At 35.6% G+C, this 16,796-nt stretch overlaps 1 protein-coding gene across 3 annotated transcripts in view; it reads right to left on the reverse strand.

Moving 5' to 3' along the window:
* Positions 1 to 292: 292 nt before the first annotated feature.
* Positions 293 to 16,796, reverse strand: part of LOC107921981 (nuclear-pore anchor) — a 30,170-nt gene continuing 13,666 nt past the window's right edge. The window contains exons 25-48 of one of the 3 annotated variants that reach the window (XM_016851779.2): positions 16,656 to 16,709; positions 16,305 to 16,484; positions 16,118 to 16,165; positions 15,182 to 15,229; positions 13,670 to 13,750; positions 13,520 to 13,594; positions 13,237 to 13,421; positions 13,049 to 13,151; positions 10,604 to 10,720; positions 8,468 to 8,560; positions 7,532 to 7,684; positions 7,384 to 7,437; positions 6,742 to 6,855; positions 6,411 to 6,488; positions 6,123 to 6,272; positions 5,972 to 6,043; positions 4,188 to 4,343; positions 4,042 to 4,095; positions 3,862 to 3,940; positions 3,717 to 3,790; positions 3,505 to 3,633; positions 2,716 to 2,820; positions 1,965 to 2,139; positions 293 to 1,878 (exon numbers count right to left, since the gene is read on the reverse strand). In XM_016851779.2, coding sequence (XP_016707268.2) covers positions 497 to 1,878; positions 1,965 to 2,139; positions 2,716 to 2,820; positions 3,505 to 3,633; positions 3,717 to 3,790; positions 3,862 to 3,940; positions 4,042 to 4,095; positions 4,188 to 4,343; positions 5,972 to 6,043; positions 6,123 to 6,272; positions 6,411 to 6,488; positions 6,742 to 6,855; positions 7,384 to 7,437; positions 7,532 to 7,684; positions 8,468 to 8,560; positions 10,604 to 10,720; positions 13,049 to 13,151; positions 13,237 to 13,421; positions 13,520 to 13,594; positions 13,670 to 13,750; positions 15,182 to 15,229; positions 16,118 to 16,165; positions 16,305 to 16,484; positions 16,656 to 16,709 — 3,759 coding nt within the window. In that variant the 3' untranslated portion in view covers positions 293 to 496. Of the gene's footprint in view, positions 1,894 to 1,964; positions 2,140 to 2,715; positions 2,821 to 3,504; positions 3,634 to 3,716; positions 3,791 to 3,861; positions 3,941 to 4,041; positions 4,096 to 4,187; positions 4,344 to 5,971; positions 6,044 to 6,122; positions 6,273 to 6,410; positions 6,489 to 6,741; positions 6,856 to 7,383; positions 7,438 to 7,531; positions 7,685 to 8,467; positions 8,561 to 10,603; positions 10,721 to 13,048; positions 13,152 to 13,236; positions 13,422 to 13,519; positions 13,595 to 13,669; positions 13,751 to 15,181; positions 15,230 to 16,117; positions 16,166 to 16,304; positions 16,485 to 16,655; positions 16,710 to 16,796 lie in introns of all 3 variants that reach the window. The other 2 variants (XM_016851778.2, XM_016851777.2) reach the window with 2 other exon arrangements.

The raw sequence follows: 16,796 nt of genomic DNA on the forward strand, positions 1-16,796 counted from the left end.
GGTTGTGATCCGAATGTTGTTTCTTCAATCTAATAAACAATGGAAGTGCATTGCTGAAGATGGGTTTTACAAAGTCCGACTTAATCAACCAATCCTTGTGAAAATATCGATCGTTACATACTACTGCTGCTATTATTATTATTAAATGAAATAAAAACAAACTAGTAGAAACAAAATTCTTGCCTGAGAAAAATAAGTTATCCACAATGCATTTCTTCTTTGTTTTGGAAGCTTTCGTCTTGTATATTCTTGAAATTCAATTTATTAGCATAAGAGCTATAGACAAGAGATATTTGCCAGCCCAAGCTTGTCATTCATTCATTCCTTCATTTATCCGTTAAAATATATTACGTTAAAAACTTCGCATCTCCTAACTTCTTTCCCAAAAATATTTTTAATAAGATTCGTAGAGAAAAAAAAGAAAAGAGTACATCCTCTCATCTCATCTCATCTTCTCTATTCTTACCTCTCCGGTCTCCAGCATAATAAAAATAGGTCACTGTTGATCAGAATTTTGTGGTCCCCCACCTGCTCGTCCACCACGCGCACTGCGCCCCCTAGCACCTCGAGCACGCACTGCAACCCTTCCACGACCTCTACCTGAAGTAGTAGAACCCAGTACTCCTGCCTGTCTTAACATGGCTCTTTCTCTGGCTCTCTCTTGAAGATTTACCAACGTTGAGGTTGCACTACTTCCACTCCCGCTCCCAGTCCCACTTATGGGAGACATCTGCTTCACATCCTCTGCTTCTGCTGCAGCTGCACCGCTTGAACTACCTATGTTTTTTGAGACCTCACCCTCGGGTGTACCACTTGTTGTGCCACTCTCATTAGTGCCAGAGGTAGCAACAGCGGCGGCAGCGGCTTCAGGCATTGGATCCGTCTCCACTACACTCTGCTCATTACCATCATTCGACTTTTCAGATCCTTCGGCAACACTCTCTTCACCTATATAACCTTCCTCATTCTTCTCATCATTTACAGCATCAGGAGAGTTATCGCCTTCTGCTGCGGTAACTAGAGCTTCATCATCAACCCTTGAAGGTGAAGCCAGAGGAGATGAAACTAGCTCTGCCTGACGGTCGCCAACCTCAGAGGATCCCACCACATTGTGCGCATCATTACCTCCTTCAGTATCTGCTGCTACCTCAGGGACCAGCTCTCCTTCTTCTCTCTCACTCTCAGTTTCTAGCACGGGCTGTAGATTATCTTGCTCAGCTGGATTCTTTGAATCTTCATCAGCTACCACCTCGTTTCCACTTGGTTTATCCAAGATCTCATCGTTCTTATTTTCCTGCAATCCAACCTCATTCGTGCCATCTACCTGGGGTTCTTTTGACTCTTCAAGATTTTCCTCCATTGTGTCAGCCTCTTCCTTCTCAACATCAACAAGCTCCTCATTTGAACCTTGAGTTTCATCACCAACATTATCATAAGCTTCGTCTGTTACTTGTGGACAACCAACATTTTCTGAGAGTGCAGCAGCTTGACCTTCAGCAGCCTCTTGTCCAGAATCTGGACCCTTTGATTTCTTAAGAGCAGGTACAACCACATCCGTGCTGGTCTCCCCGGGAACTGGTAAATCCTCACTCAACTCAGATGTAGCAGAAGCCAGACGTTTGCGAACTGATTGTTGGTTTTGTGAAGTGAGAGTTCCTTGAGCATCAACATCGTGTGACATAGCTTCTGACATCTCCACATCACCCTGTGGCTCTTCGGGTTTGACAAAACGTGGGCGAACAAGCCTCCTCCCTGTTTTACGAGTGTCAGTATTGGTTTTAGGTAAAATAGATCTCCTCTCTTCAGATGTTTTGGCTGGTTGCTGATGACTTGTTACAGGAACTGTTGAGGATGCAATAACGGGACCCTGATCCGGAACTACTGTGCCTGAAACTGAAATGAGTTTATCACACCAAGGGAAGAAAAAGAAAGAAGAAAAGAAGCCACGATTCTCAGAAAGTCACCTGTTAAGACTGGTGCAGAATTGTCAACTGCAGGAACATCTCCAGATATGGAGCCAGTTCCAAGCTCATTTAGAATTGAACGTGCTACTTTCTCAAAATCTTCTGCAGCAGATAGATATGATGAAGCATGATCATCAGAGATGGTGCCAGAAAGAAGCTGAACCACTGAGGTACCCTGGAAAAGTTAAATCCAGAAAGATATCGGTTACTCTTTACAATATCAATGCTGAAAAGTACTTAATACAAGCAGGCCTGAAAAAGATAGTATTTGTCCCCCTTTCTTGTTCAAAACTAACTTCAATATATGTAAACACTAATCATATATAACTGCTAAAATCATTGGAAAGGCTGCTTTTCCCTTTTCATTCAAGGCAAGACTGAAGCCCCAAGTCCCTCTCAAGAATCAATTAGTGTTTCCAGTCAAGAACCTCTATCTTCTTTTAAAAGCGATTAACAAACTGACAGTCAGGAGCATATAATAATAAAAAATAAATAAATCTTTAATTTGGCATTAATAAATAAGGGAGAAAAAGGGGAAGAAGTCATCGTTCTGACAAAAGGTTTTTCACTTTGTGTTCCCTTTTATTTTTTTCAAGTGTTACGAAATAAAAGAAGTTAGTGTGATTTTGGAAGCAATTTATTTGATCCTTCTCTATACACGGAGTATGACTGATAGAAGGAACCAGACCCTTTGCTCACCAAAACACATTAAGAAAACTAATAAATTGATAAACCTCACAACTTCTTTTACCTGAGGAAGATTGCCCTCAGCATGTTTGAGCTTTTCTAGTTCTTCTGAGATTCGCTTCACCGAGAGTTGATACTTCTCAAGCTCACCTAAAACGGTTGTCTTTCCCTGTAAAATATTAAGAGAGAAACAAACATAAACAAGAGCGGAGTTAAGGGTGAAATTCACAGCACAATACTGTGTTCTGCTTGGGGGTATAATTGAGCAGAAACAGTATATATCTCAGCTTGAACTTTAAAGAGATTTTCTAGCAAGAAATAAGCCACGTTTTCTGATTTCATTCAATTAGGCTCATAACCAAGATAAAGTAATTTGATTAAGCTCAAACTTGATTCTCTGTGCTGAGGTCGACTCATTTCATATACAAATATCTTTGTAATAAATTAAAAATACTTGCAAAATATAATAAAATATTATTATTAGGTACACCGACAGTTAAGCATTTTTAACCCCAGAGGCAGACCATATTTACAGCATGTACCATATTATTTATTTACTAAATAAAATCCAAGGAATGTGTCAGTTTTCTTCAACTCCAATTGTGGAGTTAAAAAACTCCACTGGCAGTTTACATGATAATTGTCCAATATAATATGACAAAAACATATATTAAAAAAATAATAAAACTAGGGCCAGGGATTAAGATGATTGAACTAAATTCGCTCAATAATTCAAGCTCAAGCTTAGCATGACGCTGTCTAAGTTGACTTCAGGTAGCTAACACGTATATTAACCATTGACAACCCTTCCAGTTCATGAGGCAAAATATGCTCGAAGAACAAATAGACAAACCTTTTCAGTTTTCCTGACTGCTTCCATAATAGTCCGTTCACACTTGATACGTTTTGCTTTCTCATTCTGATGTTCATCCTTCTCTTTCTTCAACTCTTCTCTTTGTCTCTCAACAGTTTTCTCCAGAATCTGTGCAAATAGTGTGGAAGAAAAAATTGTGGACAAATAAAGAAAAGAAGAAAAACGGAAAAGAAGAAAATCAGCTTAAGCACCTGTATTCTAGTGTCTTTCTCCTCTTTTTCCTTCATGACCTGGTCACCAGTAATATCACTACCGGACCTTCTACCTGCTTTGAGAATTCAAATGTTAACAACAAGATGCTTAGATAATAAAAAAGAATTCTAAGAAAAATTCTACCTTGTTTCAATTCCTCCACCAGTTTCAAATTTTCTCTGCTCAATTGCTCCTTTTCTTTTGCGAAACTCTCAGCTCTCCTCTGGGAGAATTTTTTTTTTTTTAAAGTTAGGTAAAAATAAGAACCAGTTTAAAGCATTGTACTCAAAATGAGCAAGAAAATGCATCTAAGTACATAACCACCTTAAATTGAACGACAAGCTTCTTCTGCTTCTCAATGTCTGACTTTAAATTTGCCTACACAAAAAATAATACAGTGATACTTTTTTACACCTAAAGTGAAGCCTAAAAGTTTATAGCTTAAATTACAGAGAAGTGGAGAGTTTTACCTCTTGCTGCAAAATATCATTTAACTTCTTATCCTTCTCATTGAGTTCCAACTTGCTGTTTGCAAGATCTTGTTCCAATTTTGATATAATATCCTGCTTCTTACACAGAAGGTTTGTAATCTCCTCAATCTGAGCGTCCTTCTCTTTCAAGTTTTCCTGGATTGATATATTCACATCAGAAATCGAACAAAAAAGTAACAAAAGCTAATAGAAAATTATAACCGCTGTCAATAAGACTATAACAAAATGATAGATTAGCTGATCAGCCTACTAAAGAAACCTTAAAATCAGCATGCCAGTTCCGATTTGGTTTCTCCCTTTTCAGCATAGAAGTAAATTCTTAAAGCGTATCATTTCTAGCATAAATTTCCAGTGCCATCAAAGGCACAAGAAACTTTCTGAGTACTATTGCCTGTTGTGGAAGACACCAAAAGAGTGCTTCCCTAAGTGAAGGTGCAATATGTATGTGTATTTTGAATGTATTTGTCTATGTATACAAAATAAGCTTAAGATATATAATTCTGATAATAAACCCTAGGGTTGTCCAATTATATTTCCTACAAAACATGCAAAATTATGTTTCTCTATTGTTGGTAAACATGCACTATGTCCTTATGTTCCAACTGTTACAGTTGGATACTCAAATATTAAGCTATAAAAAATTTAATATAGTTCCCTTTGTTTACTATTAAAGTTACAATTAATAAAGAAATTTATAAAGAACTTCAATCATGCTAACTTTTTTTTGCACTACCGCTTTACAAAACCCATGCCTAGGCAAACCAGGAATTTGTTTAATCAATGTGCCTTGCCTTAAAGGGATTGACGTGCTTTTGTTGTCTGGCACATGGTGCAAGATGCAGCCTTGAAAAACACTCTAAATTTCTAGAGTCTAAACACAAATTAAATGAAAATAGCTTGTTTTTGGTTAAAAATGTAAAACCAAGGCTTACAATAAAATGTAACAATAAAGTATTAGTCACTGTAGGACTTCATCGCTGACACATGAAGGCCTCCAAAGATGTTTAAATGGTAAAATACTGAACTCACAAAAGTTCAGTTTCCAGAAAAAAATGTTGTAACATGTTTTAACAAGCAGGTCCAATCATGTTGTTCAATTTGCCCTTAAGAAAATGGGCAATCTATCTAAAACCAAATAGAATATAGCAAAACCTTCACCACACAAAAGACTCAGAGAGCAAAAAGAATAATTATTAATAGAAATAAGCCAAAGATGAAAAAAGGAATAACTCGAATGTTTAACTAGGAATTAAAAGAATGTGTTAGTACCCCTTTAGTTTACCAACATTTAACACCAGAAATTTAAATTTAATAAGTCAAAAGTATTGATGAATTCATCTTCTGTTATCATCTCCTACTTTCCATGTCTGTTAGTTAGGAGGATATCCCTCCACTTTCAAATTCCAGTAGCATTAGGAGATTATGCCTACATTTTTTCCTGTCATTCCCTAAGCCCTAAAACCACGAAGCAGTCTTTAAGGTTTGAATTCAATAGTAGTTACACAGAAAATTATTCTGGCGTTAGGTTGCTTTAACTCGAGATTTTAGGCTATCTCTTAACAAACCAGCACCATAGGTAAGCAAAGGAAAACATCTTCCCAAAGTCCTAATATTCACCGCATTAAATCTGATTCTGTCTTGCATTCCCCCACAACTATATCTATTGCAGGTGGCAGTATCAACGTGATTCTAAAAGTTCCCATTCAAAAATTGCATTTCAAATACTTATAACAAGGTGACATGTTCATAAAAGTACATCCTACCTCCTTCTGTAGAACATCATTTTTCAGACGGTTATAGTCTTCCACATCAATGTTTCTACATCTCTCAAGTAACTACAACAGAAGAAATATATGTTAAAATGTCGCAATAAAGACAAAAAATAGTAGTGTACTCTTTAACCTGTGTTCATACCTCAGAGACCCTCTTTTCCAAGATCTCTCTCTCTGTCAGATGCTTTTCAATTTCCTTTTTAGAAGCTTCAACCTCAAATTGCCTCTCCATCAGCTGGCTCTCTAGAGCTTCAGATTCAATCTTATGTTTATGAGCCACCTCGCGTAATTTCTATAAGCAAAACAGGTAAGCTTGTAAAAAGACAAATTTAATACATAAATTTAAATAAATACTGCTTATTGTGAAAAGTAACTATATTGATATTTTTTTTTCCAAAATGATCTTAGGCCAAGAGTGCCAGGATTCTACCTGGCATTCCTCAAAATTGTGCTTGTTCTCCTCTCTAAGCTGCATGTTGCTTTCACGGAGTAAATTCATTTCCCTGATCTGCAAAAAAACAAAAAAAAAAAAAAGAATTACATGATCTAACTATCAGGTTTTTGGAACAAAAATATTAACAAGGGCAACATTAAAAGAAATAGGGATAAACTAGTAAATGCTAGGTCTCTAAAAGGGTACTGAAATTGACAAGGTGTCAACATATTTTGGAGGAAAAGAAAACTATATAAGGGGACAAAAACATAGGGAAAAAAAAAAGCCGAATGAACTAACATAATTTTGGCAGGAAGTAAAGACTAACCTGGTGCTGTAAAGACTTGATCTCATCCTCTGTCATCAACACTGCTCTTGAATTGGCACGCTCAGCATTAAGTGTGGCTTTGGCATTTTCTTCTGCCTTAAGAGCATTCTCAAGCTACAAAATAAATGCAAGGAAACTTATGACATTAAACAATTCCATGAAACAGGAGAACTGCTGTTCCATTTTGAAACCAACACTGTAATATATACAAACTTTTACCACAAAAGTTAAACAAGGAAAAGAGGACACACCACATTTGATGACATCTTAATCTCAAAACCATATTTTCTACATATTCTTTGATTTCACAAAGCTCTTTTGAGCAAACAAAAAATTTGAACCAACCACTTCCATTAAAGTACCTTTATCCTCCTTAATATATATAGAATCCATCTACATTGTAGTTGTGATCATAGGCAATTCAAATAGAATTTTCAAGTAAGAAAAATAAAATAAATTCATTATGTCATCAGAGTGAGGAGTATCTTATAAAAAGTTTGCAAAATAACCTGAAAAGTTCATCATTTTTTAATAAGGATAAAACCATAATAGGTAGATAGTAAACCAAACTTGACTACGACAAATATGACTCAGAACATCAAATATGCAATTCGGTTAATATTACGTAAAGGAATTACTAACTTGTGATTGCAACCGTAGCTTCTCCTGCTTCAATAAAGATATCTCTGTTTCTGCCTATAGAAATTCACAAAACATCAGAAAGTACAGGCAGCATGAGAAAGACAAAAGAAGAAATAATCTGCCCAAAAAAAAACCAAATGGAACATACTATTTGTTTTGTCCGTCGGAGGTAATTGATGACATTCTGCAAACCAGAATCACCATGTGAATCTGGAACAGAACTTTCAGCAAGTGCAGAACCACGATCTTTCTCAGCAAACTGAATATGCATAGCTTCAATCCGGCTGTGCAATATCTTGTTCTGAAGAACATATGACAAAAGATCATATTAATAATCATAGAAAACTGCATTTTTCTACTCTTGCATTAAAATAAAACTACAAAATATATTCTAGAGTAGAAAAACAAACAAGAAAAAGATGTAATCAAATACATTATTTCAATCTGAGCAAATAATAGTAGAAGGAAGACATGCTTCAACCCTTTCAAAGTTCGCTCACAGGTGTCTTGTCTAAGAAACAAGTTGTAAATCCAAATGTACATCCAATGGTTCAAATCTTCACTACAATGGCCTATACTTAAGGGAAATAAATTCGGGAAATAAATTCTAAGTGACAAACACTGCAACCCATCAATTCAACTATCCAACAGATAATGCTAGCCAGGACACCACAGCATTGGAAATGCTGATTAGAGTCCGAATTAACACCGGAGTAGCCTAATATGCAATTGCTGTGACTGTATCTACCCTATTATTTAAATTAGCATCGAAGCTATCAAGTTTCTGAAAGGGGAAAATGTTTGCTTAAAAGTAAAATTGCCTTCTTTCCTATTCTCATCAAATAAGCTAGTTGCTCAATGTTAATGTTCCTTGAACACATCATACTCTTGCATATAATGTTGGGAATAATGAGGAAAAATACATGTTTCATGAGTTTGAATTATACAACATGAAACTCCATCTATAAGAGGAAAACCCATATTACTGCACCAGTGAGAATGAATGCAGAGAGGAGGGGAGAGGAGAGGACTAAGGAGCAAGAACAAAAAGAAATAAACAAGCGGAACTCACACCAACACTGACCTGTTCATTAAGTTCATCATATTTTTTCTCAGCTTCTTTCCTTGATTCCTCAAGAACTGATTTCTCCATCTCCCACCTAGCCTTAAGTTCAGCCTGGAAAGAACATATTCAGGTAACTAGGTCATATCAATGCATTTAGCAATATACAAATTCCAACATAAAAATAAATAAAACAGAAAGAGTAACTCATAGAATAAACCACTTGACCAATTACAGTGAACAGTATGACATAACATGAAAATGTCTACTGAAGCTTTTTACAATTATTTAATAAATAAATAATTTGTTGGATGTCACCTAGTGTTATAAAAACCGGACCGGACCAGCCAGTTCAACCAGGAATAGTGGATGTACCAAATCAACTATAATGTTAAAACCAGAAAATGAGTGAAGCAGCAAGAGCCGATAATAAACTGGAACCAGAAAGTGATTAATCTAGGAAAACATGGAGAAAAATTGGCCGAAACCATTAACAGAGAAAACAGAGGTCTCACCCATATTTTTTAGACTGAAGAGGTTGGAGAAAATGGGTAACTAATGCAACTCTTAGCTTGAAGTTGACTGGTAAAAATAATGGGAGAAAGGGGCTACTGAAAGAGAAGAAAAGCTAATAAGAAAGACAGAACTAAGAACAAAAGAGAATGAGAGGCTTAGGGTTCAATGGAGAAAGATAGAGGACGACAGAAACTGAAAGAAAGGAAGCATGGGAAAAGAGAAGGTTTGTTAGAAAAGAAAGGGACTTGTTTATTTGCTAATGGGTTTTGGATAGTATTTCTGGATTTATGTAATGTTTCGGCCTTATTTAATGGGTTACTAATGAACCGGCCGGTAAATGTTAAAGCTCCTGTTCCAGATTATCATAGTTGCCCCTACTTATATAATAACCCATTAAAGCTCCAGTAAATGTTTTTGGTATCAGCCATTGCAGGTAATTGGGTTTCATTAGCCACATTGCGACACAAGCTCGAATTAAATTCCCCTAAACTCTGGGGTTCTTGCAGCTCAACAGTTTCACCTCTTAACTGTTTCTTTCTTGCCCTAGTATTACAGCACTTCACCACCCCCTATCATCTCATATCCGACCACTGAGCTGCCTCAGAACATTGAACCACAAGTGCTTTCCATCACAATAACATGCCATCTCATCACTCAAATCAGGCCACTATAATTACCAAACATAAACTATGCCGAAAATAGGTTTCGAATATAGTAGGCTTGTCTAAATATGGTTAGTAAATAATAAACACCTAACATTTTAAGTTTTATTAGTATTGTGGGTTTTGGGATAGTATTTCTGGATTTCCCGAGTCTCCTATGAATCTCTGAATATCCAAAACAATTAATTGAATTTATTTATATGAGTAGGAGCAACTATGATAATCTAGAATTATCAACAAATAAATATAAACAAAATGTTAAAGCTCCTGAAAAATAAAATACAAAAAAAGGTGTTTTTACACTGACCGCCCCGCTGACATAAACTCCAGATTGGACATCACCTGTACCAAGTCTTGATTAGAGAAGCTTGCACCCATTGTTTAATATTATTTTCCTTTTAGTTTAAGGATACTCTTTTCCATTGTCCATGACTTCCAGAACCATCTCATCTCACCACTTTTTTACAACAATCAGTAATAAGAGCCCTTTATTTCTCTCCCAACTAGACTTCTCTTTCTCTTCATTCTACTCAGTTTGAACCCCACATAGTTCCTCAAAAATATTCTTCATACCTATGATCCTCTGTAATTTCACATCTTAAAGACATTTCACTAACTTCAAAATTGTTATTGAGATTATTTGAGTCTCTACAATCAATTGGATTAAATCAATGTCGGTCTCAATTTAAAAGTGGCATTCTTGGTGAAGACGGGTTTAGGATGTAAAGGAAGAGATAGACATTTCTTGATATATTTTGCATCTGATTCATGGTTTTCCAGTTTGAGCTGGGCTTGAACTAAACATTAAAATCACTAAAGCCCAAACAAGTTCAAACTCCATACTAGTAAGATAACATTAGCCTCAACACAACCAAGCTCAACAATGGGGCACTCCTTTCCAGCCCAAAAAAAGCAGGCAAAAATTCAACATACAAAACAAACAAACAAAAATAAAATAGAAAGTGTAAAAATAACATACATTTTCACTTTTATGTGCATCGGCCAGTTTACGCAACTCAGATGCTTCCTCTTGCAGTAAAGCCAACTCTTGTGAAGTTTTAGTCAACTCCTGAATTGTCTCTGATTGTAGAATAACCTGTTCAAAGAGGATGTCACTAAAGCAATCAAGACTATTACGCAGCCCCGAACAGTGTTCATTAAATAGAATGCATAAAAGCTGTAAAAACTCAAAAAGACCCCATATAGACAAACTCGAAACAAAGATCTTTCTTTACAAGCATATGATTCGGTTCCCTTCAAATGAATACCCAACACAAAAGCATTTTACATTATTTAATTGGGTGTCTTGAGATCATAACCAAGAAATTTCAAATTCAGGGATAGTAATAGAGGGAAGATGACAAACCAAGGCAATACGAGTTTAAAAAGGTATCATGAATATGCAAATACATAAGAACATATTCACATATTACCAGTGTGGTCAAAGTTGAAAAGCACCATCAACAGACTAGAAACCCCTGTATTAATCCAGAGGTAAATTGCCAAAAATGTACTCATGCAACAAAAGCAAGGTGCAAATAAATGCACATAAAAGAACATTTATTTGTATATAACACACTCAAAAACATAGAGCTTAAAAGTTGACTCCACTACTCCACTCCACAGCCTGATGTTTGAACAATAAACTTACAGGTGAGAAACTGTCGAGTGTCAAGTATAATAGATACGCTGATTCATATTACCAAAAATAAATGGTACTCTGCTTCTTAAGATGAACATAAAAGCACCTTGACCATGCTACATAAACCATATCAGATCAATATTAAAGGAAACGATACTTCATATTTAATTAAGAACAATGCCCTAGCACCACCAAAACAATTATAGCTGTAAATGAATTAAGCATTCGGTGAACCATTCAAAAGCAAGCTCAGCTCAAGTTCTGTTTACGGTGGTTTAGTAGGTCAAACAAATGACTTCAAACAAGATTTCAAGTTTCATTTAATGAACAAGCTGTATAACATAGGTGCATTCAGCTCTTTCTTTTTCATGAGCAAGCTCATTTAATATTTGTGAACAAGTCTAATGAACTAAATTATAGTTTGTTCTCACTCTCTTTATGTTGACTACTATAAATATCTTTTAACAAGACTTACTCGCTAGTTAATATTACATCATTTAGAAATACACTTCAGATATGTCAAAATTTTGATGATGTTTAAAATATTATTACTGTTGATAGATTTAATGTACCTAAAAGTGGAAAACATAAACATGTTAAAGAGTTGGGGAAGAAAAATTTGCTGCTTTAGTTTTGCACTAAAAACCAAAATTATTACAAGACGAGGAGAAATAGTTCTCATAAATACTTTTTGGGCTATCTCCTAATGCTATCAGTTATAGATATCGGCATGATTAGGACCATGCCACTGAACTTCAAGATGGCCATTTTTATAGGTCTTAGTGGATTTTTTATCTTGAAGTTATCCTTTTAGCCAAGCGAAGCCCAAGCCAATCTTTATGGCTTGGAGTGAAGCTCAATAATAGCTGGTGTTCAGCTTGGAGATCAATTACGTTAGGCTAGAACTGGCAAAATAGCAGGACAGCCGACACAACACAGATCGTATTGCTATATAGTAGCAGATCATGCTCAGGATGGTACTTCTTATAGTGCCAGGCTGAGTCAAAAACGTTTGGCTCATAGCTGGAACAGCAAAGCCCATGATGAGCACAGGCTAGCACGTGGCACAGTCCAGCACAATCCAACCCCTACATCTTTTTATTAGATCAACAACCATCACATCTTCAATATTTTTTTGGTTGACTAATGAGAAATAGCCCCATCTGTTTTTCCTTTCCCTCTTTTCATATGATATTCTCGTAATTCTTTTTTTTCATATCTTCTATGTCAGTAAACTTCACTTTTCAAAATTCAAAATTTCCTCTTCCTATGAATGTGGGAATTTTAAGCTGAGACACGTAAAATGTGACTACTTTTTTTTCTTTAAAAAATTTAACTCTTTTTTAATAATTATGAAACTAAAAAGTAGATGCATTAGAGAAAATAATATATTTTTTAAAAATAATATTCAGCCCTAAGTACAAGGCCAGGCTTGGCACATCCCACAATATAGTGTGCCATCAGCAATATTGGCTTAAGGTCTATAAACATCTGGGCCTTGCCAATCACATTCATATTATTGGACTGACAAAACTGACCAAGAACAAGCTTTGGTACTAAGACGGCCTGGCTCATCCATGCTACCACCTCTAGCTTAGCCAACTCAACCAAGAGAACAAATATTAGACTTCAATATGAGGCCATTTATTACTTGGCTCATTAATAATTAGATGTGGCAAAGCTAGTGCAAGGGAAAACTGGGCACAGCTCTATTCTTACATATTCATTGATTAACAAAGTAGATATTGATTATCTAGCCAACTTTGTGTGCAGTGAGCAAACCTGTCTTTCATAATTGGCTTGAGCTGCACGCCACTTCTCATGTTCGTTCTCCAGGTTTTCTTTCATAGAAGAAATTTGAATCTCCAATGCCATAATTTGAGAACTATATGCAAAGCACAGAATGTCAGAAATCAATTCATAGATGATTAAAATAAGTCCCCATGTAACATACAGCAGAAAAATTCGACCTTTTGACTGCAGTTTCCTCTTTTAAACTTGTAATTTCTGCTAATACAGACGAGAGAGCCTCTTCCTTTCCTGCAGTTGCAGAGGCTACTTCCTCGGATTTCAAAGAAGATTCATTCTCAAGTTCAGAAACCCTCTCTCTAAGTGAAACAAGCTCCGCTTCTAAAGATTTCTTCAACTTTTCCGCCTGCCAAATTAATTGAAAAGAAAGATTGAACATATATAGCAGATCAGCCAACCAATCACAAAAAGTTAACCAGCCAAACGTTAAAATACAGCAAATACCTCAATCTTGAAATTTTCATGTGCCAGTTCCATTTGCTTCAATGCATCTTCATTTGCCTGTGCTATGTTCTTATACTGCAAAGCAACATGGCATATTATGACATAATTTCTACCACAAATTAAAATCTAATTTACTCAAATTTAGAGAACCTGTAGCATGTGATCCCTGTTAACTTTTGCTTCCTCCTTTAGTTTCTCTATCTCTTCGTTTGTCATTGGCAGTTCTGTCGCCTGAAGACATTTAGCCAAACCAGGGAAACAAATTATAGAACCAAAATCAACACAATATCAATTAATCAGTAGAAAATTCAGGAAAACATACAGAAATATAAATCAGAAAAGACTTTCATATGAAAAAAAAAAAAGGAATTTCAACAGAGAACCCAGAGAGGCAATTTAAGTTGTTTCTTATTAGCAACCAATAAAAACTATTTACCATGAAACAGAAACTGACGTAGTCAAAGCAAATAAACATGATGCGCTGTTCCAGATTTATCAATGAAGTCTAGATTCCATGAATAAATTTAGTGAATTTAGAGAGGTAATTTAAGATGTTTCTCAGCAACCAAAAAATATATTTTATAGAACTGTGAAACAATAATTGACTAAGTCAAGCAAATAAACAAGATGCAACGTTCCAGATTTTGTCAATGAAGTCTAAATTCCATGAATTAATTCACCCCAACTTTCAATTGGCGTTGCTTGGTATTAGTTCTTCAAGTTTCAGGCTGCATCAGATATGACTCGCCTTCAGCGTTTTCCATCTCAAGTTTTATTTAACATACTTGGTCTTACAACACAGGAAAAACATAGCAAAACCGTAAGTATGCAGTTCCATATAAAGAACTTCGTCTCTACAATACGGACGCTCAAACTAAATGAGCCAGATTTTAAACCCAAAATGACTATGCTACTTCTAATAAATATTTTAAAAGTTAAATTGGCCATGAGTAGGCACGGGAATATTTGTCAAAAATGGAAAGTCCTCCATATTGTTTTGATTTAAGACAATCTTGATAAGAAACTGTAAACACCACTTGACTCTCGCTTTACCAAGAAAAAGGATCTGCATTTGCGTTGGCTCCTAGGAGCTATCCAAAGTAGCATGCACAAAGAGAGCCAGACTATTCTTTCCTTTCCTTTCCTTTCCTTTCCTTTGCTTCTTCTTCTTTTTTTTTTTTTTTTTTGAGTAAAAAAGCCTTCATGAAAGTAATAACATTAACCATTCTGTTCTATCCTTTAAATGGTACACAGGATGTTAGTTTCAAGGGTTGCCCTACAATAGCTGTACTTCCTTTCCGTTTGCTCTCAGTTCTTTTTCCCAGACAACAAAGAGTCAGACTATCATTTCCTCTTTTTCCTTTCTTTTTTTTTTTTATTTTGAGGAAAATGATGCCTTCATGGATATAACCATTCTGTCCTTTAAATGGTACACTGGATGTTAGTTTGAAGGGTTGTCCTAAAATAGCTCTACATCCCTTCCATTTGTTCTCAATTTCTTTTTTTACTGGACAACCAAAACTTGTTGCTTCTAACAATTCAAATGCCAGAGTGTCAATACAAAATGTAACAAGCAGTAAGCAGTGGAAATGGAACATAACACATTCACTTCAGCGCGAGCATCATTAAAGACAACCGAACCAATAAATGAAAAACGCTAACCTCATTTGTTGAAAAAGCGGATGGTGTACCACCATCTAGTGCCAAAATCTGCATCAGAGGACCAGCAAATAGTCAGCAAGAAATCCAAATCAGACCTGAAGTAAATTACTAAACAAAAAAAATTATAAAAATGTAGCGGGGAAAGGACAAGTAGACAGCAGGAGGATGGAGCAAAAGCAGTCAAAAACAGTAAAGGAAAGAATAAAAAAGCAACCATTTATACCAATGTCCAAATCTTGTATATTAACAAATCAAATTAACAATGAGTGGTGAGAGATCAAGATTATATTGCACATGAGATGGAAGAAATGGTGTTCTTAAATATTTCCTAATTCATAAAATGATTCCAAAAAGAGTTCCATCAACATACAGATGCAGTGCCAAAGTAGACATCTCAATGGTTACACCCACAAGCTATAAATAACAACTTTCCCTAAATTAATTTCCTAATTACACTCATAAAAGCAAAGCATTTTTTGCACTTTTTCAAAGCCCTGCAGAAACCCCATGTTGATATTGAGTTTACATCCATTTAATTCCTTAGAAGCAACAAATAATTCTTTTCTTTCAATTATTTAAAAGACATATTGGCACAGAAAATGATGATTTTAATAGCAGTCCGCATATCTCTTAGAATAAAAACCAAAAGCGCTTCAAGACCCAAGTTTGATCTCAAATATAAAATTGAAATCCAGCTTAGCAGGCGATAATGATATGAACAGAACAATTCTACCCAACATTTTAAACAGGTGGAATGGCAATTTCAGGAATTAGTAATAGCAAGTGCTTGGAGGCCAAAAACAACACTATTCATGGAGAAACCTCTAAATACACAATAGAAAGAATATAAAAGATATAATGCACTTCAATGAGATAGAGATTAGCATCTAAAGTGGAAATAGTGCTTCGTAAATAGAGGAGTATAATCAACACTACCTTAGCATCAGAAGATTTAAGATTTTTCTCCAGATCAGCAAGTCTGGCCTGATAAAATATTTTAATAGGAAAATCAGATCAGAAACTCAACTAAAGGAGGGGGGGGAATGACTGTGAAAGTAAAGCACATATAACTCCAAGAGTGAATAAGAACAAGCAGAGCTAAGAGTTAGACAAATGATATTACCTCAGAAGTGGTAGCCCTCGCCTCAGCAGCAGCACGAGCATGCAAAGCATTAGCCAGTTCTTTTCCCATTTCTTCGACTTGTTTCATAGCATTTTTCAGAGTCTGCTCACGGTCAGATATGAGAGTACGAACATTATCCCTCTCTTCTTGCACCTGCTTCTTAGCTTCAGCCCATTCTTTCTACAAAATTTGGTCAGGCCAAGAAGTTGGTCATGAAAACAAACATGTCAGCATTTCTTGAGAAAGTACAAAATTTTTCAATAATCAGCTAAAGATATATGACCAATCATCAGGTGATGAATCTGCAACCTAACTTCTACAAGGTATATTCAATAATGCAAAATAAATCACCTCTATTCTTTTAACATACTCTTCTTGCTTTCTTCTCTCCAAAGCTCTTGTTTCCTAAAACACAATTAGATAAGGTGATCAAACCAACATACATGTCAAATACGTACAGATGAGGGAACAGACGTATTCTCATAACAAAAT

The sequence above is a fragment of the Gossypium hirsutum genome, chromosome D01 (assembly GCF_007990345.1).
Source record: "Gossypium hirsutum isolate 1008001.06 chromosome D01, Gossypium_hirsutum_v2.1, whole genome shotgun sequence".
Lineage (NCBI taxonomy): Eukaryota > Viridiplantae > Streptophyta > Magnoliopsida > Malvales > Malvaceae > Gossypium > Gossypium hirsutum.